Raw genomic sequence first — 25984 nt, forward strand, 5'->3', positions numbered from 1 at the left:
AATCATGCACTAGATATACTCAAATCATAGGCACCGTCACAACTTTTTCCGGGATTGTTATTTGAGTTTTAAAAGATAACTCTGAGAAGACATCGATTTTCTCATTCGCGCTTAAGGTGGAAATAGGTCTTTTCGGACCATTGCATTTGCGCTCGCTGCACGAGTCTGTTCAGATCAAATAAATCGAGTGCTCTTAAATAAGACGCCGCTAGACTGTAAACATTTTATTGGATTTCTTATAGACTTTACGCTATGTCTGTTGCTCGTAATCGAATTTTTAAAACGTTGTGGAGTATAGTTGGAACAACAAAGACTGTAAATATTTGCTTTTAACGCTCAGTCAGCTTTCAAACAAATAATTGTATATTTTTTTAAGAAGACTTAGTTATCTAAGACAATCGTTGCATACGTATAAAATGAAGCTATAAATTGTAAACTAGCTATAAGGTAATGTTATATTCGAGATGAAGCCTGGTTTCCACATTAGCACCGGTACAGTATGTTGCCGGTCGGATATTGCGCTCTTATGGCGTCGTCGCGTTCGCTTAATGCGTTTCCGATGTGACGCAAATGGGATGTTTAGTAAAACTACAACTTCATTTCCAAGTGTCCCAAATGTCCTCTAGCGCTAGCGTTTACGTAAACTAGAACTAAAGAAAAATACCAAAAATCTTTACTAGGTAGGTTCTATGTGACAAATATTTTGATTTTTATATTATTTAAACTAGGACTAACGGGTCGTAAATCATAATGTATGTGTGCCGCATTGCCCAATGTCAACAGTTATAATGAAGTTTGCCGTAGTAGAAAAGGTCGTCCAAAAGGGTTGGTATTCAAAGCACGATTGAACGGACGGTGACTCCTCAGAACAATTCAACTTGCTGACACTGCCATCAACGGTATGGCACGGAATACAAATGTTGATATGTAATGAACTTCAGGTGAATTTATTAATATATATTTATATCTAAATGAAGAAATTATACAAGGAAAATATTGATATAAAATTTAGTAAGTAGCGTTAATCAAATCCACATCATCTTGGGCTTGATGGTGTTATGCGATGTATCAATAACATTAATAAACTTTCTCATGAAAATGTCATAATTTTTAAATATTTGCATTTTTATTTGATTTAAATGAAATATATCATCCTCGGTATGCTCTATAACTAATCAGATCCACTCTGGAAAAGACATTGCATCAAGCATTCGATGAATAGTCAAGTACCGCGACGCTGCTGCGGCGTAGCAAGCAGCTGGTGCTGCACGGTCCGCTGGCGCCGCTCGCCGCCCGCCGCCCGCGCGTCCGCCGCTCCACCGCTCTCCCTTGCGAAAAATCATAATGCAATTGCCAGGACGGCCGATGTGGAACGCTCAACGACCACTGCCATCACGCAACCAGTCTACACTCAAGTGCGTTGTAACTCACACGCCAGCCATCAAGATGGATTAGTTGCTGTCGGGAGAGATTTCTCTCGAGGTGTCCGGTGAAGTGGAAACTAGTGACGGTCTAAGTTACCATTGGATTCCGATATTCAGTGATGTGAACTTTATACCGGTTATAGTTTATTGCATCTACTGCTATTCGACACATATTACACTTCGCTATATATTTTATTAGTAGACCGATATGTTCGCGGAGTAATATTTTATATATTCGTCCATATACTCTGAATACATTAGCTACCTCTTTCGTCGAAACAATTGTTCATCAAACACGAATTTATTCTTCACGCGTCTCGCTTACGTCCGGCGGTTCAGGCTTTCCAAGTGCTTGTGTTGAAGCAGTCTTTTCTTTGTGAGCCATTGCCCAGTTCGCCTGCTTTTAATTCATTCGCGCAATGATCTTTTATCAAGTGATTAAAATATAAACGGTAGTTATCGGTTAATTATCATTTTAAATATGATAAAACTCCTAAAAAATGTGGAATACGCCGTCAGTGGGTTTTTATCATTGGTGTAATAAAGTGATGTGTTTTAAATAGTGTATGTAAATGATCAGTGTTTAGTTTTTAAATATGTGGGGTGCTGCAGTGTCAAATCCTCCACATTACCATTATATACAGGGGCATAGTGGCCCTTCTAGTGGTCCTCCTCAAAGAGGTCCCTCAGGACCTATATTGTCAGGTCCTAGCCCCCGCCACTTGAGGCCTCAATCTTCATATTCTTTGCCTCACGGAAGCAATGGACCTGGTAGATGGAGCTGGTCTGGCAGCAATATATCTTCCTTTGACAGGAGGCAGTTAAAAGTACCACCTCAGCCAGTCCGACCAGCTCCGATTCGACCTGAACAACATAAAAATACAGCTAATAATATAAATGTAAGTTAATTATATAGGACATATGTACATACAATGTTCACTCTACTGTGTTTTCTTATAAGAATTATCCAATTTACGTAGATTTGGTTCTGATAAATATTTAAAAATGGATTGGATTGCTATCGTTTCCTCCAGTAGTTACTTGTTTTAGCTTCAAGCTGTATCTCACATATAGTAGATAGGCATGCAGGCAGGCAAAGGGAATCTAGTGTTGAGATATTTCGTTCCCCACTTTCCGAGGAGTTCTCCAGATATTTCGTGTTTAATGGCGGAACTCACCGCCACGCTTCGCCTTTTATCAGGGCGAAGATATGAAAATATTAGATAATCAGATTGAATTCGAAGGATTCCCGAGTGGAAACTTGCTTGTGCCACTGCGCCACGGCGGCCTTGATTAACAGTTACTTATGAGTTTCTAAAAGCCACCCAGATTGTGTGATTTTTATTTTGATCTTAATGCACGTTGATTAGAATCTGCAGCTACCATATGCGCTGCTGGCAGATTGTATAAGAAAGTAACTCTTACTTTTATATGGCTTATATTTGTGAAATATACATATATAAAATATACATATATCAATAACTATTGAAATTTAGATATTTAAAAAGAAAGAACAAAAATTTACTTAAAAAAAGGGAACAGACCTATATGGACAAATAAAAAAAAATCTAAAACGTAGATTATAAAGTAAAAGTAGTTATTGATAATTTAATTTTTATTATTAACTAGCGACCCTCTTGCGGCTTCGCCCGCTTTTACTACTGGATTATTCATATAATGTATGTTTGCAAAGCACTTAAGATAATGTGAAAATTAATTAAACCCTAATGCAACCCGCATTTTCGTAGTTTCAATAAGGATTTTCCAATTGTTTTACACAGCAATGATTTTTTAGTAGGTACCTTAATTTTAAATCGACTACTCGATCGTGCTACTAATCTTTTCAACTACTTATTAAAATATATTTAAATGACTATTTTTAGATAGTTAAATGACTATTTTTAAACGGAAGAAATTATAAACAAAAACCTACCTACTAATAACTACTACAAAAAATATGAAACCAAATATATCGCGCTGAAATAATACATTCAACTCCAATTATCCAATACGTGCAAACGCATCTAAATCTTCGTTGCTATAGAGGCAGGCGGGCCTTTTTTTTCGAGCTTGTGGTTAATGCTGAAGAGGGTATTCTGTCCCTGATGAAAAGCAAGCACTACGTGGCTGCCTGTGAGGAAAATTAAATAGAATGCATCGGCCGGGAATCGAACTCGGGCCGCCCGCGTGGCAGGCGAGCATTCTACCACTGAACCACAGATGCGTGTAAGGCAGGCGAGCCGTTTTGCAGCAAGGATTTTTTGATATTGTAACAACTTCTAAAGTACTTATTAAAATGAAAAACAGTAAAAGACAGTTTTGGTCTACATTAAATGGCCAACGTAACTAATGTACTTAGCTTACTTACAGCTATTTATATGCTGAGAGTAAGGGATAAGTGAAACTTGAGTAACATATAGCTGATGTGTCAACGGCGGGATGTGTCAACAATTAAATGCGTTTTTCTGTAAAACTATTCGCAATTTCGAAATATTGTAAAAAGCAAATTTTATCTTCGTTTAACGTAGAAAATTAAAAAAGTATTTTAAAGGATAAGGATTAATACCATTATGGAAAAATATCCCTCACAATAAAAAATATATTGAAATTATTATTTTTAGACAGAAAAATGATCACTACACGTTATTCTTAAAAGATACGAATATGCTCTCGCGGACTTTTTTGTAGATCTTATTAAAAGGAACAATACTCCAGTACATTTTTTTCATGTAGTACTTACCATTAAAGCAGCGCATGCGCGAAAGTGTCTCAACGGGTAGGACTTTATACACATTTATCGTATTTATGTTAATTTACATAAGAATTTACAAATAATAAACTATATATAAACCTTCTACAAAAAACACTCGACTTAATGGTGAAGACCGCATCAAAATCCGTTGGGTGGTTTAGAAGAAGAAGAGTTAGAAACAACAGACAGACACGAAAAGCGACTTTGTTTTATAAGATATAGGACAATACGTTAGTTTTTGATTCGGTATCAATTTAGTATAGATTTTTAAAAAAATAATAGTAGACATATTTAGAAGTTTTCTAATGGTATTTTTGCTTTGCCTGGAATTGATGACCTTCTCCTTTTTGTAGTTGGTTAAAAAATAGCACCAATATAGCTTTCTTTGAATATGAGAGTTGCTGCAACCGATTACAGATTGTGCGGACAACTATAATTAAGCATTTATACCAGCAAGTAACTTACGATTTCATCTAATTATAATTTATTAAATCCCACCTCTGTCAGTTTATCAGTGTATGCTTTCTAAGACTAATATCTCAAACTTATATCTAGGCGAATTAAATTTAAAAAAAATATTTTATTTGGATAGTTGGTATACCTATCAGTTACTGAATTAATGTTCGCTTTTGAATCTTTTTTTTTATATTTTACAAGTATAACATTTTTATTTTCATTCTACTGTGTAAATATTACAATAATACTTGTGACAGTATGTGTAAAAAATATTCGCATTCCAATAGATCTTGTTTATCGAGCGGTTTCTATATAGGGTAGAATCTAATGAATGGTAAATGTAGGCGTGAGGACCAGCGCAGACTGGTAGCCGCGAGGTTTTCTACCGAGATAGCTGTTTGTTTATCTATTTTGCAAGTTTACATGTAATTTTGTGTATAGCCAATTGAAAAGTATAGTACTTATCATTGAAAAGTATACTTTTAAGAAGTATAGTAAGTCTATTTTTATTTTTGAATACGAGTACAAGCGCCAATAAATATCACCAAATAAATCTTTTATAAACGATGACTACTTTTATCTCTGACGTCTTTTTTATTTAGATAAGATTATGATTTTTGCAAAAACATTACAAATAATTAATTCTTGATATACACCTTATAGTTCCCCACAAGTAACTATACTAAAGAACTAGAGACATTAAAATTGTTACCATTTTTTTCTTTTCTCAAATTTCTTTAGTTTTTGATTATTATTTTCAATTTTCTTACAAATTTATTAAGAAATATAAAGAATATGAAATATAAATATAAATAAATGCGCATAATAATGTGAATGATAATTTTGCACTCATCATAATATCTTTAAATTAAAAGATATTATAGATCAACCCGAAAATCTTTTTGATTTTAGAGCTACGTTCATGTGAATGTAGTTTTTAATCAGGTTTCCACCAGGCCAAGTTTAATTGAAGCATAGCAAATAATCAGAGTTAGGTATCCTTTGTATTTACTGAAAATTTCGTTACCATTTACAAAGGAAGTTTTAATCTTGCCCGTCGTTATCCGATTCCGCTGTACACGACCACCATTTTTTAATTAAAATCGGAACAACGTCTCAACAAAGACGAGATTTCTATTAACTTTTTTGAGGTTTGTGTAACATTCGTCTTTTTCAATTTTCTCAAATCGGACTAATCCCAATATCTTTATCCATCTTTTGTTCTCAATATCTTTCTAAAAGGTTCATTTGGATCTTTTAGAAAAAAAACATTTGGATTTCATTTAGACTTTGTTAAATATGATATAATAATACAAAAATAGTATTTATTTATAATTTCTATTTATTTTAGATTTTATATACCTATTTCTTTGCGTCGTCGCATCGTCGCAAAATTTTGTTATCTACATCGAATATATTAGTTATTTGGCTCAAAATATTGCAGCAGTGAAAATATTAGACCTGGGGTTCTCAATAACTTGTAAGTTTCGTACAATCTGGTCACGTCTTTCGGAATGTCCCCCGAGTAACCCAGATAAAATGATCCACGTGCTACCAATCTAATATTACTTTTTTATTTATATAATACATGTATCTTTTATTTCATAAATAACTTATTGTCTTAGGGTAAACTGAATGTATTTTATTACGATATTAGGACCACATCTTGTATATTACTTAATTCGAAAAGTTAAATATTTGTGAATAATCCTTTAGGTCTTCACATAATAATAGCACATTTTTAAAATAAATATCTATAACAAAATAAAAGTGGAAAATCTTTTAATACTTTCTTTTTATCATGTTATAAGAAATATAATAAATAACATGAAAGAAAGCTATATTTTCATTTTACATTTGTCTTTAACTTTAAGTTACATAATTTGTCTTTCTTCGTATAGCAACAAACATTTCTTCATGTCCAAAGAATTTAAACAGTGCTAACCAATGAATTCATGAATAATTTGAAAATAATTTAGGACATAGTGAGTTCAAATTTAAATAACAATCGATTTTTCACGCAGTAACCGTATGTTTTGTAAATCTGTCACGTACTAGCCGGCCCGCGAGCCTTGACTCTGCAGCAATGTCATCTAAATGCCAAGAGGGCTTGACTCCTTAGCTGTCTCGGGCTTAATTGTAAAAATGAAAACTTTCTTATTAAGATATTTATAACTAAAAGAGTTCATTAGCGATGCTCAATTAGAGCTTACATTAAGTTACATAAAGAAATTATATATTTCATTAATTTCTTTTTATTATCGTTATAATAAAAAATCGTAATAGAAATATATAATAGGAATTGCGTTGTTTATAAGTCTATTTAGATACAGATACGCTTACTACTGGAATGTTATCTTCCAACATTTTTCAAGAATTGTCGCGACTAATCTATTACATTCCTTTGCGATTATGACTTTTCATTTTAATTATATAATTTTTTTTTGTAATTCTCCTTTTTAGACAATAAATTATCATTAATGTATAATAATTATGAAAAATAATAATATTTATTTTCTTTTCACAGAAGGTCGATCCCGAGCTGATCTTCACGAAACAAGAGAAGATCGGCAAGGGCTCTTTCGGTGAGGTGTTTAAAGGTGTTGACAATAGAACACAACAAGTTGTTGCCATCAAAATAATTGACCTCGAGGAAGCCGAAGATGAAATTGAAGACATTCAGCAGGAGATTATGGTGCTGTCCCAGTGCGACAGCCCGTATGTTACTAAATATTATGGATCATACTTGAAGGTAGGATTTTTCATTTTTATAGTACCGAAATGCGTAATAATCGTGAAAATCAAAGAACTTAATAGTTTAAAACTATTAATATGTCTTTTAAAGATAATAATAATGTTACTTAGTGAGACATAATGTCGAACTCAAATCACGTAAAATAGAAATATTCCAACCCTGCATCAATCACTGTCCTCGCATGTTTATCAGCTGACAAACGAGGATCACGAGTAATGGGTTCTAGAGCTATTTATTATGTGTTATACTCTAGCTTAAGAAAAACTGTTTTATAAAAAATATATATACATAAAGGGGAAAATATATTTACCAACTGAAATATACTTTTGATGAGAGTTTTTTGTTTTTATAATAATGTTTTCATTCGTATTTTTTTTTAAATATTGGTGAAGACAAATTTTCAACAAGCTACGAACGAATTAATATCTAGAAATTATTAATTTCTCAGCACACTTCTAAATGTGTGTCGGGAAATTGACACGACATAGCCCTATTAATCACCGTCTCATTGCCATTCTAACCTCAAGTGGTAAGGCGTGATTCTATGTGGGCGATTTCGTGAATGTCTTTGAAAACAATAGTTCACCTATTGTTGCGTAAAACGGTTTACTCGCGAGAAAGTCGCCTCGCCTGTGATGAAAAACGCCTTTGATATTATACTCTCCTACTTGTTTGTTGATTGTAGGATTTTGTCGAAAACTGATAACAATAGGAACGATGCTGTTGATAATATCATATGGTTGGTTCCTTTGAGCCGATGGCAGGGGTGGCATTTCGCCAGAGCTGACAATAGCGTCTGGTCCACTCGGAATGTTATGATCGATATTTGCATTTTTATTATTGCCGTTATTGTTTGCCGTCCGATTCCATTTAATATGTAATGATTTTCTTGATTATCTATTATTTAAAGCTTACAATGTTTAAAAATAAGTATAAGTGTGCGTAGATAGATTTTCTTGTGTACGTATTTCTAGTAAAGAAGATACATGTCAATTTTGATATGTTATTTCTATTTCAATTGCCTCGAATCATGTTTTAGCTATTGCAATCTTGACACACTTTCGAACGTCGTCGTTATGTGTGCCTTGCAAAATACGATGCAATAATATATAAACGACTTGCCACTCGAATTTGCAATAAGTATTATTTCGTGCTAAGGTAACAAAGGATTAGGAACACAGATGAGGAACTTATAATCATTAAAAAAATAATTAAATTATACAATGATTATTGAATTCATTATGAAATTGCTGCGCTAATTTACTGAAAGTGTCGTTAGAGTAAATGTCTGGAAACTTTTAATATTGTTAACTATTGAAATTTATTAACGGTAGTGGTTGAATTATTAAGTTTAATTTTGCATTAAAAGTCCTAGCTAAATATAATTTACTTATATATTTTCATTCACTTAATTATATTTTAGTCAATTACTTTCTTTTATACTTTTTTCGTTTACTCTAGCTACATGTTCATAAAATTTTTAGAAACAAAAACTCAATGACATTCACGATATATTACAGCGGATTCGTCCTCCAAACTATTCATTTATCGTATCAAAACAACGTAAACCTTGACTCATATTAAGTATTCATATATATTTAAATTATGTTAGTTTTTGTTTATACTAATCTGTCCTTCTGTTTGCTTGAAAATAATCCATACGTTTCGCCTCTGTACAGGCGGATAGATAAAGCATAAATTTATTTATTTACTATATAATTATTAATATTACAAATATTATTAAGTATATTTTGTAATTGCCTCTAAAATCTGTGACATGCCTTATTTTGATTTTAGTCGTCTTTTGATACTAACTTGAACATTGGCCGTTGTCGTTATTTAATGCTTGGGACTTCGCGGTTGTTTTTCTTCTATATAAATAAATACGTGTAGTACATAAATAAATGTTAATAGTTTTATTAACGAACATCTGTAATCATTTTTTAGGTATATGTCGTAAATTTATTGCAAAGTAACAAAACCATTACAAAACAAGCAAAAAGTAAAATGTTCCGAACTATGTTAATGTAACTTAATTACACGCAATATTACAGCTATCAGTAGTTTAATTTATTATACATATATTATGAGAAAAAAATATTTCATTATTATTATATACGTTGCATTAGCAATGTTTTTTCCGTCTTGTATTTAACTTTTAAATTTTAAAATACAAAATTATTTTAAAATGCTATACTAATTAATTTAAAATCATAGTCGCGTACAATTTGTTTTTGTAATATTTACAACACTACTAGTTATTAATGCTCTTTTTGTGCAATTTATATTTTTCTAACAATTGACAAGTTCCTTATTGTAGCAAGAATACGTGTGAAATTGATAGGTTACATCCGTGTACGTATTGTATCATTTAAATTTAATGGGCCGTTAATCGCGATTTGTTCTTGGTGAAAGTGCGCAAGTGTTGCTTTCGTGCTGTCGGAACGCCCCGTGTATTGCAGTTGATTTCGTTGTTACTGGTAAAAAATATTGTGCATTAGACATTGTTCTAATTTTTAACCGACTTCTGTAAGAAAAGGAGGTTATCAATTCGACAGTATTTTTTTTGTCGATATTCTCTAAAATTAACTCCATAATTATATTAAGAAGAGATAGAGTGAAGCAAAAGTTCATGTTATCCACATTTAAATAATAATTTAATTTGACGCTTTTAGCCTCGTATTTATAAACCACTCTTAAGTCTGCGAACGATGTTGAGAAGCTATTTTCAATCATAAATTACATATCTATGAATGAAAACGGCATCTCAAGATCGATCTCAGATTTTAGAGCAATTTATAAATACGAGCCTTAAAAATAAATAGATATAAATGCTATTATAACATAATCAATCACGTCACAGTAAGCGTCTTGCTAGAGATTGGATTGCAATAGCGCTAAATATTCTATGCGTTTTGTAATTACATTATTTTAATACTCAAGTAAAAGCAAGAATGACGCAGAACCTTAAGTTTGCGTCATCACGTTGAACAAATTAAAATATGACGTGGCTTTCACCTGACATCGGCTTACTTACGTTTAAGCTCTTTGGGACGTAATTATTAAATTAGCTTAATATAAAATTAACAAATATCTTTTTTTATCGTATATACAGATCTATAGATACGTGTTGTTTTACGTACTTTATATTATAACCATTTGATTTAACAATTTTAAACCTTAAGTGAAAATAATCGACATTGATATTATAAATGAATAGAATATTTTTCCTGTAACGATATCATTGTTTTAAAGGAAATACTCCGAAAGCGATTTAAATAAATCGAGCTTTCATATTTATGCTGCAGACGGTGCTAAGTTAGCATTTAACCACCAAAATTTATGGATGCGGATATCGAAACGACCGAGGTGAAGGACGTTTGTGAGTCATCGGGGTTTTTTACTGTTTCTATTTGGGAGATTGGTGTGATTTATAAAATATCTATTAAAGGGAAATAATACCATAGCATACCATTATATGGAAATAATCCAGGGGAATATTACCATCGTAGGATTGTATATTTTATTAAACAGTTAACGTTTGTTAGCTTATGTATTGAGCGGCATGCTGGAAGTTCTGTGACGTCAAATGTCTTCCGGAAACTTTTCTGTAAACAAACGTATTAATTATATATCCATTTCTTTAATTTGCTTTGGATGTATTTCCACTATAGGACCATATATTTAGTTAGATTTTAATACTCTCTTTTAATTATTTTCAAGTTACTCTCATATACTATATACTCTTTATCTCTCTCTTTCTTTCTCTCTCTCATTCTTTCTCTCTCTCACATATATTATGAGTATATGTGCTATTTATGTTTAAATCATTTGCACATCTTATTTTTATCTTATTTTTTAACAAGGGTAACGATAAAATTTCAATAAAATCTAGGAATAAAATCCCTATAAAAAATCCGCTGCGATTTAGTGCTTCTCCATATTATCCGTAACAAGAGAAGACTTTCGATCATATAAAAACTATAAAATTTACGTGATTTCAAATGCAGTGAACCCTTAACCTCGACATCATTTGTGGTCAAGGTTCCTATAATTTTGTTTTGATGACATTGGAATAGTTTTGGACACCTACTATGGCATGTTTTTATCTCTCAGGTGAAGCTACTAAAAAAAGTTTTAAAATTCCACAATGGTGGATGAATGTCATGTCTATGAGCAAGATCTAAAGGTTTATTAATAACGTTAAAATGATGTGGGTTTGGCTCTGATTTTATATAACTCCTTTAGCTTGCCTGCAATGCGGACCCGCGGGGCTGAACGAAGGTGGGGGTACCCTCGCTGGCTAACTTGGAAGGTCAAGAACATTGGCTATTTGTTTTATTGGCTATCAGCAGCCTTGCTCAGCACAGGAAGAAGTTTGAATTATCGCCTGCATTGCAAACATTTTGGTAAATTAGTAATCTTTAAGATGTTACTAAATTTGCAAAAACATTTTATTATACATTTACAAAAGTAGTTCATTTGAATTTCTGATAAAAATATTATAATCAAAACGAAAATAAATTGCAAAATTTTTACTTGCGTCAGTTTGCAGCCGATGACTACCGTCGCTTTTCCTCCATATTCATTCACAGAGAATTGCTTTTGCTTTTTATGTTTATATGTATGCTATTTGTTTCATTTCTAATTTGCAAATATCGTTTTGTGAAGAGAAAAATACGATATTTCTACAAAGCTTTGCAAAGGAATCTTACGTAGGGCTTCGTTTGTCACGAATTCGACGGTGACTTGTCATTGTCAGTTATTGGTTAAATTCCAAACCTTCCCCAGCTTGTTATGATTGATGACGGCGTTAATTTGAGTTTACATTACGAAAAGGTATATATTAAAATATCTGTTGGTTTTCGTTAATTTGTTTTCTGAATATTAGTATAGATTTTGCTCTATTTTTTTATTTTACTGTGACCCAGCCAGGGATTTTTAAAAGTATTGGAAAACGTTGTTTTTTGCAACCATTGCGTTCACTACCTAGATTTAGTGATTGAAAATTCGTATCAGATTTTGCCACGTTTATCAATCAATCAATCAGCTTCACGTTGAATTCCGCACACATCAGGGTAGGCAGAAGGAACCCAGTATTAAAATACTTCATTCCCCACTTCGCGCCGAATTCTAGATGCATTGCGTGTTAAATGGCGAAACTCTACGCCGCGCTTTTCCTCGACACCAAAGCAAAAAAATGGAAATATAAATTTAAATAAATATTTAATTTCCACGAATGGGAATCAAACTCACAACCGTTTTAGGAACAATTGTGCCCCTGAGCCATGACTGCCGTCAACGTTTATAATAATTAATAATTTTATAGTAGTTGATAGCAAATAAAATACGAATTATAATCAATCGGAAATATTGGATTAAGATATTGAAATACGAGTTTTTTCTTCGAAAATCTATAATCCTTAATATATTTTGAATCAATTATAATATAGCTAAACGATATCATACTATTTTAATGCTAGTATTCCTGATATTTATTAAAAATAGAAAAACTGAATAATAATTGTTTAAAAACATCAATGTTATATTGAACCGTTATAAACACACGTCTCCAACTTTCTCTTTTGTCCGCAAAAACAGAAATGAATTTAATTATAATAAAATACGACCCCAAGAAACTTGTGTATAATTTATGCTGGAGTATTCTCGATATAGGAGCTGGTGAGGTCCTCTGGGGCGGTTTGTACTCAACGAGAGCGCTTAAAGGTCATGGCCCTAAAATTGAGCACTCGTGCAGTGCTGTTGAGAGGTCACTGAGGACACTTACAAGTTAAATAAATAAAACCGTGTCTACACCGGGGGAATGAATTTACGTTTACTTCTATAGTCATCGATTTATAACAATTCCTATATATTGTTATCTACTTTAGTTATTTATATTAAAACATAATTTTCTTTAAATAATTCTAATTGTCTCGTTTTCTATTTTCAAGCAAGAGTTTGTAAAATAATTTAATTCTTCTATGAAAATATTTCAATATTTACTTAATTAAATTTATAAAGTTTATTTGTAGCCATGTGTAGATAATTAAATACGCTTGTACAACGTAATATACCAACAGCTAAAATATTAGATGTGTTCATTTGAAAAATTTATATTCATCACTGACACGAGGCAAGATGAATAGTTGAGCAGGATATTTTACGTACTTGTGAACTACCTGTTTGTAAATAATAAATGTACAGAAATACCGAATAATAATAATATAAGAGAGTTAGGATTTAGTTTTTATATTTGAGTTTTGCTATTATTATTTATATATTGAAATGATTAATATAAGTAAATGCATATAATTTTTCATTCTCTCGAGTGAGAATCAAACCCACAACCGTCACATTTATAGTCACACGCTTATGCCACTGCGCCATACTCCGTTACTTCAATATCATGAATTTTAACAAAAGTGAAACTATAAATATTTGCTGATGTAAGCCGAAAATACTGAATGCATGTTTCGTTAATAAAACATTGGGCAATCCATACAGTGGCCTACTTTATTGTATCGGAATATGACGAGACCGGCACTCTGTATTTTGAGAACAAACTGTCATATTATAACTCTAAACCTGCACGTTTAAAGGATGGGAAGTATCGTAGTCATATTTTAGCTGTTAACCTGCACGTTTAACGGATGGGAAGTATCGTAGTCATATTATAGCTTTGAACCTGCAAGTTTAAGTTATGGGAAGTATCGTAGTAATAATATAGTATCAAAAGATGAAGGAACGGTCATTTGCCTGCTCGGTGATCGCACGAGTTGATATGCGCGTCTCGCTTGTCATACCTCGGGGCATACTTAGATGTAAATTGCACTTTGGAGTTTAGTAAGTAATAGGCGAAGTCATTTTTTTTATTGTTTTCTTTTTATGTGGAAGATTTTAAATTAAATTAATCTCGTAGGAACATTTTATAGAATATTTTTATTACTGACGTTACTATAATATTATGTTATTTTCTGGTAATATATTACGTGACTTATTTATTATGAATAAATTAACAATATCATATGGACCGCTATTCGTCACATGCATAGATTGAAAATTTCTCGGCCAAATTGCGAAAAAAAAAACGTTTTTGGCTTAAATTTTATTTAAAAGGCCTCGGCCACACGTGATATTGAAGCAGGATTAAGATAAGCTGCTAAGAGTAGCGCTGTATGAAAGAACCTTAGTACAGGTCCGAAGTCGGTTTAACTTAGGTCACGTGGGTCGAGCAGCGGTTAATCTCATTAGAAGACATGGCGAGGCTTCCTTAATAACTTAAACGTTGCAGCTTCTAATTCCGGACTTTGATGAGTTCATGAAGAATCATATTATGTAATTATTGCCTTAAATACATACAACATTTGAAAATCTTATTCATTAAATTACTATTTAAGATATTATACCGACTGTGACTTACTATTGCAAAAAAAATGTAATGAAAAATATCTTTAGTACCTATTTTGTTCCCTAGAGAGATCTTTTTCTTGTTCTCCTTCTTTTATATTCATTAATAATAATTAAATGAGACTATTTGAATCTAAAAAATCCACATCAATATGGTATTGTAGTGGTCATATAAAATTAATATTGTGAAAAGTGAAATCGAATAAATTGTTCTATTAATTAAAAAACCATGAATATATATAATGATGCAACTATTGGCTTTAGGCCCAATTGAATAACACGACATGGCTGCCTGCATATTGACTAAATTGAAAGTAATGCTATAAGCGTAAATTAACGTTAACTCGATAACGACGAGCCTTCGACCGGCCAGGTTTAACCTGTAAACTGAGGTTATGTACAGATGAAACTGGACTCCCCGCCTATTAGACTAATGCATTGTATTGTCTAAGCATGTTAGCTTTGTAGAACAATTATGTTACGTTTTATTATTAAAAGTTAAATAACAACTAATACGAAATTCGAACTCAAATTTGAACGTGAAAATTCATTAAAAAAATATTATATACTTTTGTTATATTTAAATAAGTAACTTTACTTTTTATATTTCTAACAGATACTAAATTTGTTTTTATTAAATATATTAATTCATGATACATCTTTCATTTAATAGAGGTTAATTATCTATCACTAAAACATTTTTAAAATATAAATATTAATAATATAATAATAAAATATAAAATATTACGTCTATATTTTGCTACAATAACAAATAAAGATAATATCAACTATCAATACGTCCATAGTTTTTGCAGTACATTCAATGAAACATACCTTCATATACGTTGCAATATTCTCACGGAGCTATAAGTTACATACGTACATATGTCGATGCTGTATCGAATATGTATGGTTTATGGGAACGGTTACACCATCTTGTTTTGTTTTGCGAAACGAATCAGGTCGTTATCCTTAGGCGACCTTGCGGCTGCTATAAATTCAGTAAATTGACCGTTGCGCTGGAGGAGCGCATGCGTCACTCTGGCTATAAGGCTGATGATCTCTAGTGCCTGTAGATAAAAGATGGTATTTTTTACTTGTTCTGTTATTTCTTCTTTATAATGAAAATGTTTAGTTTATACTTTTATAGTTTTATTATGTTTTTGTTTCAATTAAGTATTAATTTAACTGGTGGAAGTTACCGTAAATTCACATTTATTTATCTTTCTTGTAAATTGTAATCGGAATTGTATATGAATGTTCGCCGACGCCGGACGGCAGTCAATGCGAGAGAACCGGATCCCTCCGCGCTTCTATAGTAACTCGATGTAATTCCACTTGTGCTGTTACTAGTTTTTACAGCTACAACTGTAACTTGGATATGTACACATTACCTCACGACCGCCTCAACCGGTCTCAAGGGTAGGTCTATTATTTATAGTATTTAATTCCTTCATTATAATTTTTTTATCTATATAGTAAATATTTCGTTTTCTGTATAGCGTATTCGGTTTATTTTATTTATTGCTCTGTTGGTATTTATTAGAGATTTTTAATACTTTTTTTCTCCGACTATTAAAAATATCTTAATAAAATATACTTTTAACTTTGTTTTTTACACTCGATAAATCCCAGTGCTTCGAAAATTCCTATTACATTTTTGTCCCCCTTTGACTGTTCGGGCAGGTGATTGGAAGGCGATGAACGTTCGTCCGTTTCAAGAGCGAGATAAATTCCGGGCACAGCTGATTCTGAGAGAAAATTGAAATTGGTATCCCTAACGTGTAGCCGACACCCTCATATCTGCTAGAAATTGAATTAAAAACTTTAAAGACTTATTAAATATTGGAATAGTTATATGGAAATTTCATTCAAAAAAACACTAAAAGTACACAATTTAACTAGGTCAGCATGGAAACGTCATTACTACGGGACAGCAGGCAATTAGGCCAGGCCAATAAAAGATCGCCATTAACGAACACAGGTCGTTTCTCCGCGCCTCGTGAACATACCGCCGATGTTTTTTACTTTACGATTATAGTATAATTATATTTATTTAAGACATTGGACTGGATTGAAACTGTGACCTCTATAACTTTGATGTTGGGAAACGATTTGGCCATTCTCGTTATATAAGTTGCATTAATGATTACTTATTATTCATGAACCTGTTTCCTTATTTTGGCCAGTCGTGGCGCAAAAGCAAAAGCGTGCAAATGTACGCGACAAGTTATAGGTTCAATTCTCACTCGAGGAAATGAATGTTTAATACTTTTATTTCTCGTTCCCCCACTTAACATGCAATGCCTCTAGAATTCAGCAAAAAGTGGAGAACGGAAGTATCTTAATGGAAAAGGAATGTCTTAACAGTAGTTTCCCAGGTTCCCTCTGCCTACTCTGCTATGTGCACTAATGACAGAATACAGCGTAAATGTAAAAAAATATATTTCTTAATTAAAATTATGCTTCTGTATTCTGAAATTAAACATGGCTTCGTGTGAGTGGACGAGGCCGTTGTCACCATCGCCGATGTAGTTAAGTGGTCATACTCATAGTTACCAACACAAAGGCCACTCTCACCGCTTTGTTCCACATCTTTGTATGATTCAAGAAAGGCAGTATGAAAAACAATCTTCATTTCTATTACGTACGATATTTACTTATGCGGAATATTTATATTTACTAAGTACTCTTTATTTTATAGCCAGTTCGAGCCAGCCGGTGTCGAATTAAACTAAAAGGCTCTTCCTCATTGATGAGATAAGACGGAAGTAATCCATTGTCATCCTGCCCCACCGTCGTATGGGGTCTGCGGCTGTTATCGCTGATGTGTGGATTGAGTGTCTCATGGAGTACATTCACTTAAGTCGTTATTTGTTTTGACACGTGAGAAACTTCGATTAATGTATTTTGCTAGGTATTATAGATATAATGGGGAACGGAGTGTCTTAACACTACGTTCCCTCTGTCTACCCTACCCTAAAAAATGACATGGATATATTGTAAACACTATATTAATCACATCAGTACAAACTTGGTTAATAATTTCTAAATATTGCTTGACTTTAAATTGAGTTGAGCTCTAAGTTACGTGCCCATGATGATGTTCATCGTCTTCAGTATGAATGTGTTAGCTAAATTCCATCTTGGGTTTGTTAATATTCCATACCATGATATGAGACAGAGAATTCTTAAATAGGCTATGTAATGTCTAAAACACTTCGACATTTTACAATAACGTAACTGGTTCAACAAAATTATGAATTACTTTTTATGTTTTATATTGAGTTTATAAGAGAATTGCAAAATACTGAATAACATTTCGTATGTTCGTATATTATGTGGGTACATTTTATTATACATTCAAATACAAATATGAATTTTTGTGCTCGGAGCAGTGTCTTAGGCTTGCGACCTCAGATGGAGGCTTCTGGGCCTTTACAATGTACTAACACTCTCCTTTCACTCATTGCTCCAGCCCAATACAGCAAATTATTTCCAAGTAAATAAATACCACCTTTTATACATTTTTAACAAAATATGGTTTTATAGATATAAGTCAAGATTCTCATTAGTACATAATGCCCTTTAATAATAGTTTTTACAATTTCCCTATCTACATTTCACCCATGTCACCCAGAGTCAACGACCGACCGTTTGCACGGCTGACCGGGGCCGCGAACTGATTGTTGAACCAATAAGCGATTTGCATGCGTTTGCGCTTACATTGGAACCATTTGGTGCCATTTATTCTGTTAATATGTGTTGGCAATTAGTAGTTACGTTATTTTGTGTTAACTGATTGTATTTTTTTTTATGAAAGATACGCGGGTTTTTTTTTAAATTTATGGTTCGTGTGTGATAATTTGTCGTAACGCATAATTAAATAAACGTTTTAAAATGACAATATGATTAAATGATTATATTTTAAGTAGTTCTTCTTTCTTGCTACTTATAAAAGTTAATTTAGGTTTTAAGGACAACTTTCTACATCAAAAAGTTTTAATGTTTTATTCTTATTGTCGTAAAAGTATTTGACGATATTTCCAATAAGTAATCAAATTAAAATTGTATTGTAAAGATTACAAAAAAAAAACTGGAAATGTTCGATATAAATGTATTATACAAATACCAAATGAGCTATACCACAAGGGCCATAATAGAAGTCAGTCAATCTTTACTTACCGAAGTGCCTCGCCATCCCAATGGCAGATATTCATTTGTGATTCTATCCAATAACAAAGGCAAACGAAACAGATTGGACGCCTGATGGAATTTGGCTTCCTTTCCCCTCAGCGACTTATGGCGTCATGAGGGTTTATATAAGGCTTAACTTCCACTAATAAAACTTAAGTTACATTGGCACGGTAAACATTCGTAGAAATTCTTATGTTAATCAAATTGCTAAATTACTATCGATATTTTTTTTTAATTATGTAGTTTTTTTTAGAAAACAACTTGTAAACAAGCAACTTATCATTATAAATGTTTTATGGTATTATAAGAGATTACGTACACTTAGTGGTTATTAATCTTTGTCTATAATTACTTTAGATATGCCCATTGCTGTATTTTGTAATGGACGTCTTGAATGATATATTTTATTATCAAATCACTCCTTACCATAATTGTAGCTTAAAATATACTTTGTAATATATCAATTATTTTGAATAATGGGGCCTACTTGAGATGTTTCTGTTTTCTCTTGAAACGACTTATGCAATTACATGTGAATTAAATTTGAATGAACTTAAATAATAAACCGCCTGTTCGTTTTCGTAATGAATATCTTGCTAAAGCTTCCGAATATGGTGGCAAAAAATACCGGTAATCACAATTACTTCCAATTTGACCGTTTTCGTATTTCTCATTAGGCGCGCAAAAGCCTGTATTTAATCGAATCTGTGTCGCGTTCCACTTGGGAGAGCCATAATTTTTTTTGTTATCCTACTTTTCTTTTATGTTATTATCAGCAATAACACGAATTTAGTCTCTTTTTATGACAAAATAGACCGATTTGTGTGACGGAATATAATATACTCTCTGTCCTTAAATTTGCACCTGGTCCTTGCAATTTAGATAGAAAATCTACTCTTTAAATATAAACATTATCTACCTTGAGTGGTATTTCTATTGACAACCAGCACATGTAGCCAGTCACGTCCCAAATGCGTCACCACGGCATCAGTGACCTACGTAAACATAACCCTGTCTGCTTGTTATATATTTTTTGTTAAAATGTATGTCATTTTAGGAAACGCGTCAGATTGTGGGTTCGATTCTCACTCGAGGAAATATTTAATATTTGTATTTCTGGTCTGATGCGGTATATAGTATGAAGTTGGAAAAAAAAACCATTTACACATCATTATTTTGACTAAAGTAGGTACTTTAAAAACATTCATAATATTTCTGAAAAGCAGCAAGTAGGAATTAAGTTAGATAGAGTTTCTTTATGAAATAATAATATTAAGCTTTTAGTTAAAAAAGTACATATTATTCTATTTTACTGAACATTTATTAGAAAATACCATATTCGTATTATGTTGTTTAGTTAACGTCTCGAGTGAACGGTGACACGATTGGAGAATAGAGATGCATATGACATCGAAATGTGAAAATCAATTAGTGATGTGTCATCGCCAGTGATGCATTACCACATATTTCTGTGATTTGTTTACGTTATGGCGTACCATTGCTTATAATATTTTATTTCAAACAATATCAATAATTCTTATATTTTTTATTTATAATTTCTTCGTATTGTTTGTTATTATTATTTATTGTTCGTAAAGGAAAAATAAAATATTTCTGTACATTATTAATAAGCATTTAACTATATTATATAAAGGTAAATGACATGAAAGTGACATGACACACAGTTTATTAGGTTACCTAAGTACCTATAATATATAGTGCGTAGTTTATCTATATTGATAAATTAAGGCTATGAGATAGTACTAAGTAATTATTTGACACAAAGAAAACGAATGAAGCAGAGATAATTATTATTGACAAATGTGACGTTTAATATTAGACGAACACCATGTTTTTCTCGGTACCTTATTTTTACACAAAAAAAATATAGATAAATAAATAAATATAGATTTTTAAGTTTTTTTAAATTTAATAAGGATATCAAACACTTGCAAAGGATTGAACGTAATGATGCAACGTGCACATGTATACGAGCATTTCTCATGATATTGACAACATGTCGGTATTGTTTTCACCCGCATCGATTGATCTGAAGTACAAGAGTGCTACACAATGCTATTTAACCCAAATACGACGCGGGCGGTTGATCGTACTGTGAGTTGTGACTCATGGATAAAGGGCTGCCCTGTGTAATATTACCTTATAAGAATTACCTATAAATAAAGTGAAATAAATTTATATAAATATTATGCTTAAATAATTTTTGTACTGGCTTCCCTTACGTTTCTAAATTATGGAACTCCAAGGAAAGAAGAGTCCCTCAATCCCTTTATAACGCAAAACATCTCTAAAGATTATTTCTTGGGGACGAGGATGATTAGATAAAAAGTATGTTATATTTATCTATCCTGAATAAGGAGAAAATCTTCTTCCGGAGTCTTTTCTTATTACACTAAATGATGCCTTCAATGCATGCCATTTACCCAACCGCTGTACTGAACTGTAGTATTTGGCAAATATTGGTTAAAATTTTCCACACGAAACAGGTTATTCATTAGAATAAGTCATTACAGTTGTCTCATTGTTTATTAGAATTAAACCAGTTGCGCAAGTTCAGATTAATTTTAGTGAAATATATAGAATGCATCCAAAAAAAATTGTGGCTTTTTCTTATCTTATATTTTAAATGAATAAATATTATAATTATACGGTGGTCGTATGCACAGGACATTTGTAAGAAATAATATAACGGGTTATTGTTCATATATCGTCATGTAAATAACACTTAAGAAATATTTTAGCTAATGTCATTTCAAATTAGCAATGTGAAGCATATTTGTTAGATATTTTAGTCGTGTTGCATCTATAATATTATCATATTATACTAGTGCCCGTCGAACCCGATGGTAGAATGACCTCAGTGTCAACCACCCCCGAGATTAGGTCTTCGATCTCACGTACGCATAAAACAATGCCTTTCTATTCCCTAGCAGAATGAGTCGCGTTCTGAGTTGAATTCTCCACTGATCGATGGAGATGACGCATAGGCGCCTGTGTCCGCATACAGCACTATCACTATCAAAACCTCGGCAATATTATATCGGGCTTATCAATATCACGAGTAACTCAATATTGAGATTATTTATTGATTAATTAAGTGTAAATGTGAGGCCAGTCGTGGTTCAGGAGTGTGTGACAGGTTGTGTGTTCCATCCCCACTCGAGGAAATGAAATGTTTAATATTTTCATTTCTTTGCTCTGGTATCGAGGTCGACACGGCGTTGAGTTCCACCACTCAACACGGAAAGCCTCCAAAATTCGGCGGAAAGTGAAGAGCGGAGTGAACTTAACACTAGGCCCTCTGCCTGCTCGTGGAATAAATGGTGAAGCAGAAAAAAAAAGTTAACATATTTTCCGCAACACAATTACGTTGGTCGATATACGTACTTATCGACGTTTGATTAGACGCTAAATAACGCTTGCTAAATATATCTTGACCTTTTCCGCAAAGCTGGCGATGCTCGCTTCTATAATTAGTGACGCGTGCGGATGAATTTATTTACGAAGGGATGCGATGTCGGCTCCTGGCACGGCCTCGCGACCTGTATTGTTTATATGTATGTATGTAAAATACCCCGCTCGAGAAATATACCCCGCCTTCGTAAATAAATAAGACGCGTGCATGACTAGTATGCAAATAATTTAAATTCGGTTTTTTTTTCTTTTTGTCTGTGTAGTGTGGGGATAGGTTAATATATGTTCCCAGGTTCCATGTTCCATTTCAATATTGACTAGTTAAATAATTTTCAATGAAATGATTAACGGTCCCTATACAATATTGACATAATATCTTAATTGTCTGCCTAATTGCATTAATAAATCACCCCAAATGGACCAATTGAGACCATTTGAGAATTAATTGTATAGCAAATATTGTTTTCTGTACAATTGAAGCTGGTTAGAACTCTCATAGGTTATATATTGTCGCAATTATCCGCTTTGGTGAGTTGTATAGCGCGTGCCTCGCTGCAGTGCGGGCGTAGAATCTATTGTACTTCGATGAGAATAGTTCCGGTGCTAATTCAAGGACAGTTCTCCATTGTCCCGTTGCGATACAAACCTCTGGTGTGTTGCGCCATCCTGTATCCAGAATTATCTTGTTTATTTGCTTTAGGTTGTAAGTTATGTTTGTTTGTGTGGCACAGTTTTAGTTTACGTCGAAATTATATTATTATGTCAAAGCAATTTGTATTTATCGTAATGATGACACGAAATAATGTCATGCAATACGGCAATTTTGACATGTTTTTATTATTATTAGAGAGACATTAGTTACTATGATTTTAGAAATTTGTGTGTAAACTAACTCTAATTTGATGTATGATGAAAATAATAGTAAATAAAATATTAACAAAACTTTTAAGATAACCGTTCTAATCAATAGTGAATCCTCTTATAGTGTTGATTAAGGCTCTTCACTATTAAATTTTTAACTAAAACGAATATCACTCAGTAATAATACCAAGATTCTAGCACAGTAAAAGTTACTTTCAAAGAACAATCGTAGAGTTGTACCCCTAGGTACCGTATAGGTACCAAAGAACAAGTTGTGCCAAAGAAGAAATTTATCTCTTTGAGAGTTTTTTTATAATAATTATGAGGTGAATATAATTCGTCCTAGATAGTGTTTAAAACAATATTATGTTCGTCAGATGGCAATAGACCATACATTTGAAATGTCTCTTAATCGTCGTCGATAATTGTATAGATAAGATATTATAGATTATAATAAGGTAGAAAAGAAAAGAAAACAATATAATATCTTTTGATCTATATCCTCTAACTTTGTTTGAACTCGGCCACTACCTAACGTCCTCTTTGATTTTAGTTCTAACACTTATTCAATTTACACTATATACATGTTGTACTTCTATCATTTTTAATTTGCCACACCAATAAAACAACAAAAATTAAACCAATTTTATAAAGATAAAAATTGTAGCCATTTAAAAGTTTAATAGAAAATCTTATCACACTATAAGTTGCCTAATATTTAAGATAAAAAAAGATAGTATCTTATCGCAAGAAACAAAGGAATGTAGTTTTATCATAACAAAGATTTTCCATTTTTAGCAACTATTATCTGATTATATTGTATATATGCGTTCTTCACGTTTTTATTATTTACTCTATTATATTATTATTTTACCTAGGCATAGATATGTTTTATTAACTTAAATTGCAAAACGATAAGTAAGTTCCTTAAAATTTCTTTGCCCCGAAGTATGTAGTATTTAAATTATAATAATAAGTACTGGTTCGATGATTTCAAAATTAAACTACATACTAGTAAATGTGATTCGAGGTCTATTAAATGTAAATTTCGTGAAAAAGGTGTCAATTATACGAGCAGAGAATCGAATTTTAATTGAATTTAAATTGCTTTGTTTGTGTTATAAAACGAAAACGTAAATAATTTATACACTTAATTTAAGATGCGATGTCGCAATCGCTATTTTCGTAACATATTTTTTTATAACATTTAATTCGCGTTGGTACTTAGGGAATATTCATTCTATGTATTTTGTCTCTTAGAGGTATTTATCGAAGAAAAATATTCGACTAACAATAACGAACGTAAAAAGTATATATTTTGGCAAGAAATATTCAAACGAATATTTTAAAATTTATTAGATACAACTTCAAGAACTGCGCATCTTTAGAAAATAGAAACGTTCTTTTCGGATTTACTATTATATTTATTTCATGTCGTTATTTATAGAGTAAATTATCCTCTGTAGTTCTTTACTAATGGCAAAAGTTGTTGTAAAAGATCTGACGTAGGAACGGCATTCATTACAAAGATATTTGACTGGGAAAATAGTTTAAAGTTTTACTCGGAACATTGATAAATGTTTCTGTCTGCTAATGCTCTTCTAGAGTTTAAACTCAAAAGTCTTTGTTTTTGTTTATGGTATTGTTTATATAATAAATTATGATTAATATATTTTTTCAATATTTAAAAAATAGACACGTAAAATAAATGGTTGTTTTTTAATTATATTTATTTTATTAAAATCACAATTATTTAATTGGGACTGTGTGGGACTGTACATGTTGTAGTTATAATTGGTCGTTTTAATATATTTCCTTAGGTTTACTCGACGTCAAGCCACCTTTGTATTAACTCTCTGAAAACTGATTTATAATGCCTCGCTTGGCTTACACTTTACAACAAGAGCCATTAAGGGCGTTTATTTAGTGACTTAATGTTATAACAATTATCAGTTAGATTTTGTTTTAAGTAAGTCTATTGTGCCATTCTGTCTAAATATTTGACTGTTCACGCTCTGGTTATGAGGATTCGATGTCCTTTGGAATGGTGTGTCTTAACACTAATCTTCCATGTCTATCCTGCTGTGTGCGGGATACAGCCGGAAGCTAAAAATAAAATTTATTTTATGATATTAGAAGGAAAGTGAGGTATGGAGTGTTTTAACACATAAGTTCACTTTACTTTTTGCGAAAGAAGCGTAAAGCTATGCTACACCTGCATTTCGTTATTGTTGCAATGTTATAAATATATTGTGTTATTGAGTAATATGTCTAAACATTGTTTTATTTTTTCCAGGTAATTAAAGCGACTTCACAAAACTTAAACGTTTCAAGGTTTGTAACGCAATTCGTGTTTGTATTGTACGCGACCACTTGTATAAATATTTTTTTAATACAATTTAACGTTTACGCTTACAGTCGATGTTATGATTGTATGTTATTATCCATACCTATATTATAAATTCGAAAGTAACTCTGTCTGTCTGTCTGTCTGTCCTTTACGCAATCAGGGCCAAACCGCTAATTTAATTGTAATAAAATACTCATATAGAGATACTTGAGGGTCCCAGGATGAACATAGGATACTTTTTTTTTCTCATATTTGTAATATTTTTGATATATACCAATATATTAAAATAATTAATTTGACAAGCAATTTATTCCGCCATGTTAATAACAATCGTCGCTACGCGT

The 25984-nt window shown here is 32.1% G+C and overlaps 1 protein-coding gene across 3 annotated transcripts in view; it reads left to right on the top strand.

Moving 5' to 3' along the window:
• GckIII (Germinal centre kinase III) overlaps positions 1 to 25984 on the top strand; it is a 63334-nt gene that overhangs the window by 9080 nt on the left and 28270 nt on the right. The window contains exons 1-2 of one of the 3 annotated variants that reach the window (XM_085189740.1): positions 1405 to 2323; positions 7160 to 7384. In XM_085189740.1, coding sequence (XP_085045866.1) covers positions 2021 to 2323; positions 7160 to 7384 — 528 coding nt within the window. In that variant the 5' untranslated portion in view covers positions 1405 to 2020. Of the gene's footprint in view, positions 1 to 1404; positions 2324 to 7159; positions 7385 to 25984 lie in introns of those variants that run through there. The other 2 variants (XM_085189748.1, XM_085189752.1) reach the window with 2 other exon arrangements.

Source organism: Heliconius melpomene, chromosome 1 (assembly GCF_056956725.1).
Source record: "Heliconius melpomene rosina isolate 202511_hmr_F chromosome 1, ASM5695672v1, whole genome shotgun sequence".
NCBI lineage: Eukaryota > Metazoa > Arthropoda > Insecta > Lepidoptera > Nymphalidae > Heliconius > Heliconius melpomene.